The sequence below is a fragment of the Triticum dicoccoides genome, chromosome 2A (assembly GCF_002162155.2).
Source record: "Triticum dicoccoides isolate Atlit2015 ecotype Zavitan chromosome 2A, WEW_v2.0, whole genome shotgun sequence".
In the NCBI taxonomy this organism is placed as follows: Eukaryota; Viridiplantae; Streptophyta; class Magnoliopsida; order Poales; family Poaceae; genus Triticum; species Triticum dicoccoides.
The window spans coordinates 708,677,967-708,684,875 of record NC_041382.1 but is presented as its reverse complement, the minus strand read 5'-3'; the positions used below and the strand labels follow the sequence as shown (position 1 = coordinate 708,684,875).

General features: G+C 44.7%; 1 protein-coding gene across 1 annotated transcript; it reads left to right on the top strand.

Annotated features, from left to right (window-relative positions):
• The first annotated feature begins 6 nt into the window (after window positions 1-6).
• Window positions 7-4,998, top strand: LOC119356454 (PH, RCC1 and FYVE domains-containing protein 1-like). The gene is made up of 9 exons (XM_037623409.1): window positions 7-129; window positions 405-491; window positions 1,021-1,110; window positions 1,199-1,285; window positions 1,383-1,577; window positions 1,959-3,995; window positions 4,086-4,232; window positions 4,369-4,649; window positions 4,734-4,998. Exons 1-9 carry the CDS (start codon window positions 82-84, stop codon window positions 4,849-4,851), a joined length of 3,090 nt encoding a protein of 1,029 aa, XP_037479306.1. The 5' UTR covers window positions 7-81; the 3' UTR covers window positions 4,852-4,998.
• Window positions 4,999-6,909: the final 1,911 nt, after the last annotated feature.

Below are 6,909 nucleotides of genomic sequence, written 5' to 3'. Positions count from 1 at the left end.
TGCGGTCTGCGGCCGAATGCTGGTTGTTCGACGAAACAATCCTATTTCTTGCCATCTGCTTGCTTGATCTGCCCCCCTGCAATGGCTGGGAGCTTCGACGGGAGGGTACCAACCAGGGGCGTTGAGCAGGTGGGTAAAAAGCTCTTCTTCCTGCTCGATTTTTCTTCTGGCCTCCCGTCCCCTCGTGAATCTGTTTGGTGCCCATTTCTTACATTTCTTGGCTGATTTAGACTCTACGGATTATTACAAGGCCTCAAATGCTTTTTTCTTTTTTACTTTGACTTGACCATTCTCTGTTTGCTTCAAAACTGGTCAGATTTGCAGATTCCACATTATTCCCGGGTTAGATGAGCCAAGAATGTAAATCTGATTCTGACGGATTACTTCTTCCTCTCATTTTCCAGGCCATTGTTGCTCTCAAGAAGGGCGCGCATCTCCTCAAGTGTGGCAAGAGAGGGAAGCCCAAGTTCTGCCCTTTCAGGCTGTCTTCTGTGAGTACTCCTATTTTTCTGCCTCCTGTGGATGTAGGAGTAGTATAAAGCTGAGGATTTAAATCAGGGAGCATAGGATGTAAATTATTTAAGTTACTGCAGACAAGCTACCCTCATCCTCTGGACCTCTGCAGTCACTCGCATGTCAAGCGCAATCATTATACATTTTACTATTTTGACTGCGGACTTCGCAGCTCAAACTGTCTCAAGTACACAGATCTGTCACTGTCATGGGGATTTTCCTGAGTTTCGCAGGCAACAAAGTTATGGTTGATATACTAATCCGCACCTACTAGCTAGTGTTTTGCATTTCTATTCTTTGTAAATGCCCAACCGCGATCGGTGTCACTAACCTACTAGCTGTTAAAGTTTCGACAGTAAATAAATGGGTCTAATCAAACTGAAGTATACAGCTTGGTCTTTTCCTTTTAGTTTATCACTATGACCTATAAATCTGTAGCAGGGTGAACCGCTATGCAACTAAAATCCATCTTCCGGTCATGACAAAGTATTCTTCTTCTTCTTGCAGGATGAGAAGACACTGGTGTGGTACTCGAAAGACAGGGAGAAACACCTGAGCTTAAATTCTGTTTCAACTGTAATCCTTGGCCAGAAGACTGTACGTAATTCCTTACCCCTGAACAAGTTATTGTGTTATCTATGTATCATATAATATTACTAGTTCTAAGGATCTCAGAATTTTGCAGACAAACTTTTGTCGTCAGCGTTGGCCTGAGAAAGAACATCAATCCTTGTCACTCGTATACAGAAATGGCGAGTGCTCACTCGACTTGGTATATCCCTTGCCAGATATTATGTCAGTTCATTTGTGATTTCAGTGTCCATTGTTCCTCACCGGTATCACATCTTCTAAAAATCTTGCTGACCCAGATCTGCAGAGACAGAGATCAAGCTGAGTGCTGGCATCTTGGCCTGACAGCCTTAATATCGGGTCCTTCTAGTCCATTTTCATCAGTTGGGTCAAAGAGCAGCAGGCAGATGACCAGTTGCACAAGTACTCCCCGCAGCTATATCCAGCGAAAGAGCAAGCTATCAGCTGTGCACGACACACCCAGGCACAAGCAGGTTAGTTCCAGAACTTACATGGTGATATCTAAGTGAACTTTATTTTCGTTTCAGAAAGATTCATGTGGTCAACTAGGTCTATCTAAACTTTGGATTCAGTGCATGGTCCAATGGACAAACACAACATTGTTAGGTTCTACTACTGAGGTGTGTCAATTTCAACAAACCATTCTCTCTCCAGTTAGCATGATAAGTGCAATTGGTATCAATAAATATCCGCATATAAATTATTGCACTTACCACTGAACTGTATTTTTTCAAAAGGAGTGGCATCTTAAGAGTCGTTAATGCTTAAGTGTGTAGATATTTTGCTGGATGTTCTCTGTCATTTTGTAGTGTCCTCTGTGGATTGATCCTTCGTTAATGAATTTCTTCTTGAAGGTATATCCATCTTATGGGAGTCCTAGGATGACACAGAAAGATTTATTTGGTGGTTACCTTGATTGCTCGGAAGCATTATTTTACCAAAGACAGCGAACATTTTCTGATGTAGACTCTTACCTGGAGAGGCTTAGTCCCAAGGTGGCAAATCCAGTTAGACATAGTTTGAAGGACATTTTGGTTGCTAACAACAAACATAAGACACAGACCATTAGTCGAACACCTAAAGTGAAAGCATTTGAAGGGCCCCGTGCAGCATGCAGACTGGATTCTCTGAAGGATGTTTTTCTCTGGGGTGATGTTGTTGGCAGTACATTAGACAGTGAAGATATTCCAAAGGCACTTCCGAGGTTAGTGGGATCAACCAAAATGCTCGATGTACAGAGCATTGCTTGCGGGGAGAATCATGCAGCCATAATAACCAAGCAAGGGGAGGTCTTCTCCTGGGGCAAGGAGAGTGGCAGGAAACTGGGACACAAGGTAAATGACAGCGCCCAGTGTCCTAAAATGGTCGAGTCCCTTGCCTCTGTACATGTGAAGGCTGTTGCATTTGGTTCAAAGCACACCTGTGCAGTCACAGTTTCTGGCGAACTTTTTGAATGGGGTGAAGGAGCTCATGGCTTGGGTCTGTTGAATAACTGGCATGGAAGGAACCAATGGTTACCCCATAAACTGTTTGGCCCTATGGACAACATTTCTGTGTCGAAAATTGCCTGTGGCGACTGGCACACAGCTATTATAACATCTTCTGGTCAGCTATTCACATATGGGGATGGAACATTTGGTGTTCTTGGTCATGGGGATAGACAAGGAATTGCTAGGCCAAAAGAAGTAGAGTCCTTGAAAGGGTTACGGGTGAAATCCGTGGCATGCGGGCCATGGCACACAGCTGCCATTGTTGAAGGAATGAGCAGTGTCAAGTGCAACGCTCCAATTGGCAACCTGTTCACATGGGGAGATGCAGATAAAGGGAAGCTGGGTCATGCTGACAAGAAGATGAAGCTTGTACCAACATGCGTCGATTCACTCATCAGTCATGATTTTCTTCAGGTATCCTGCGGGATGGCTCTGACTGTCGCGCTTACTTCTAATGGGGTGGTATTTACCATCGGAAGTTCCAAACATGGGCAACTAGGGAACCCACAGGCAGATGGTGAATCTGTTTGCACTGTTGGAGGAGTACTTAAGAATGAGTTTGTGATAGAGATATCATCTGGTTCTTCCCACGTAGCCGTGCTGACTATGAACGGAAAGGTTTTCACCTGGGGTAAAGGTGCGGACGGACAACTTGGTTTAGGTGACTATGCCAATAGGAGCTCTCCTACTTTAGTAGAGGCATTAGAAGGTAGACAAGTTCAGAGTATAGCTTGTGGCTCCAATTTTAGTGCTGCAATCTGTTTGCACAAGGGTATCTCAGTGAAGGACCAACCCATGTGCAGCAGATGTCAGATGGTTTTTAATTTTACTAGAAAGAAACACAACTGTTACAACTGTGGTTCCATGTTCTGCAACTCCTGCAGTAGTAACAAGACCGCAAACGCAGCACTTGCGCCAGACAGGAACAGAAGGTATCGTGTCTGCGATGCGTGTTTCTGTCAACTAGAGAAAGCCTTGTACTCTGGCGAAGTCAAGCCACAGCCAAAGATCAGCAAAGGAGAAATGTTTAAAGCAGAAATAATGGCATACACACCTAAGTTGTCACGTTTGTTCAAGGAAGCAAACCTCATTGTTGAAAAGATGGCTTCAGTACAAGGTCCCAATCAAAGAAATGTGGACTCTGCCGTTCCGATACAAGTGAAAACTCAAAGATGGGGGCAAGTTGAGTGTCCCGCCCAATTTTTATCTGCACAAGACAATTTCAGACATCAGCTGGTGCCAGATAATCAGATGTCTGGTGTCTCTTTTTCCCAAAGAATGCATGATGCTGTAGGGTTGAAGGCTGGAAACCCTTTGCGGCAGTCTACTGACAGCCAGAGAGATGAACTGAGTATGATGGAAAGAATACTCACGGAGGAAGTAAAGCAGCTGCGATCACAAGTAATTCTTTTTCCATTGCTGAGCAAATTAATTGTTTCCCCCTTTGAGAACTGAAGAACGCTGATATTATTATTGTTGTTCAACCTGCAGGTCACGACTCTTGCAGAGCAATGCCAGCAGAAAAATCTTGTAGTCCAAGTGTACAAACAAAGACTTGATGAAACATGGCTAATTGTTAGGGATGAGGCTGCAAAGTGTAAAGCTGCCAAAGATATCATAAAGGTTCTGACTAATCAGGTATGATCTCCATGTAACCTCATTACACGGTATTGGTAGTTTCTTTTCCGGTAACAGATAACTCATATGCTGCATGATGGATCACTCATTGCTCCCCCTTGATATATGACCTGTTCGGCCGTTGTAAACTGTGCAGTGCAATGCCTTGTCAGCGAAACTTTCAGTTGGCCAGCAACCAGAGAACTCAAAGATGACACCTAATAGCATCCCGGAACAAGCACCGTCACCAGGTGCCACAGATAGATCTTTAAGTCATCAAAATATCGCCAGAACATTCGACCGTGATGGCTACACCACCGAAGCAGACTCCGTGGACACTCCTGTTGAGGGTGTTATAGAGCAGATTGAGCGAGGGGTGTATGTCACACTTGCCGTATCCCCTGGTGGAAGGAAAGACATAAGGCGGATAAGATTCAGGTGAAAACTATGAAGCCTTACCTGTTACCGTTGATGATTATTATTTAGCTGCCACTATACTTATGTGATAATCTCGGTCTGCAGTCGGAAGCATTTTGGCGAGAAGGCAGCTCAGTGCTGGTGGGAAGAGAACAAGAGCAGGGTATATGCAAATTATAGCAGCGTTGAGCAAGTGGCAACACCACACCCGAACCGCGCTTAATGGCGACGACCGGTAACATGATTGTACAGAGGTAACCGGTGCTACCAATGTTAACTGACCAAACTGAACAGTCTTCAGCAAGTAGGCCTACTTGTGCATGAAGCTGATGGAATTTTGTAAGCTGATACCAAGTGATCTGATCTACCATTTGCTTTGTACAATGGAGGGCAGTCAAGACTTACTCCCATAGATCTGATCTACCATTTGACCTGAGCACTACTGTAGATATGCTTCCGGTAGGAATTGGCGCGACGGTATCTATCAACCTATGTGGATTTAGTTGCACATAGGTTTGATGCTGATGAGATGGGAACACATGGTTGCGACCAATATGGTCTCCTGTCGTGTTCCTGATTGGAATGTCAATGTGTCATTGATGAAGAAAAACAAAGCTGATGCCGCATCAGTTCTGAATCGAACCTTGATGATCAGTATATGATTTCTGTTCCGACGGAGGACGAGCTTAATACAAACCCTCGAAAGCTTCATCCTCCCACGGGCCGCAGCAATGGCGAGCGCCCGCGCCGTCTTCGCCGCCCGCCGCCGCTCGGGCCGAGATCCAGTGCCTTGCTGTGGTCTCAAGTCTCCGCGCGCATTGCCCCCCAACCATCCACCGTCCAAATCAATCCTACGGCCAGCAGCGCCGGCTGCACCTCTAGGGTGATCTCAGTCCGGCGGCGTGCGATGGAGAAAACGGCCTCGAAGGCCCTCTCCACCACCTCCGGCTACTCCCTCCGCCCCGAATTCGACGGCTCACTCGCCCCACCGACGGCCCCCTTTGACAGCCTCCTCTGCCCCCTCCGACGACCCCATCTGACACCTCAATAAAGTGGGCTTCTTTACCGCCGGTAGCTACGAGCCCAGCAATGATTCAGAGTAGAACATGGGTTCAGCCGTCGCGACTCAGAGAACAAAGAACAGAGCCCAATTTCTTCAGGCAGAGAACAGAGCAGAACATCGGTTCAGGTAACGTAATACTCCCTCCGTTCCAAATTACTCGTCGTGGTTTTAGTTCAAGAACTAAAACTAAAACCACGATGAGTAATTTGGAACGGAGGGAGTACTAGATAATACAGTTCAGTTCATCGAAACAGCAGCAGATCGGCAAACGGCAGTATTACAAGGCTGTAAACGACACAACACAGTTTAGTTCAGTTCAGTTCAGTTCAGTTTAGCAAACACCACCACTTCAGTTCAGTTTAGCGAACATCAAGCAAAAAGGAAAACCTGAGTCATACTTATGTACAGGTACAGGTCTCAATACTACCACCCGTGCACTTTTAATACATGGGCATTCAGTTAACAGGTTCAGGGAAACAACAACAGAAAGTTTAACACATTACAGATTCTTTTGTAGGTCTGAACAAACTAATTTTTGAAGTACTTAACATTGAAAATTGTTCTTACATAAATTCATTCAAGTACGTAGATTTGGCCCTTTTACTTGTACACTTAGTCCACAAAAGACTGTAGTCAACCCTGTCCAAAATACTAGTCAAGACTGCCCACAATACTAGTATCTAACAAGCTTATACATGCAAGAACATATCTTCATCACAAGTGGTAGCTGTCAAGAGTTGCGTGTCACTCATGATCGTGTTGCACTCTTGAAACTCCATATCTGCTCCTCTATCGCGGCCATCCTTCTCCACTCCTACTTGAGGCTCTACACCATCATGTTTCTTTTGCTGATGCAATAAAAGTTCTAGTAAGTAGTTTAGGAATGAATGGTAACAAGATATCACATATTGCTACATATCTTTGCTCTTTTATTTTTTGGATGCAACAATTTTAGTTGGCTGGCGCTTCCCTTTGAGTAACTTAGCAAGCCGAGTTTTCTTTCTCCTCATTTCTTTTGGTTGAACTTCTTTTTTCTTTAGCTTTGCAGCACTAAGAACCTCATCTGTTTGTTGCACATTTGGGTCAACATTTTTTTGGCCATTGCATGGCTTATTTGCCGCATTATCCAACAATAAACAACATTCTAGTACATAATTATTACATCGCTCATCAACCCACAAGCTAAAATTCAACACAATTGCTCATCAAACATAACAC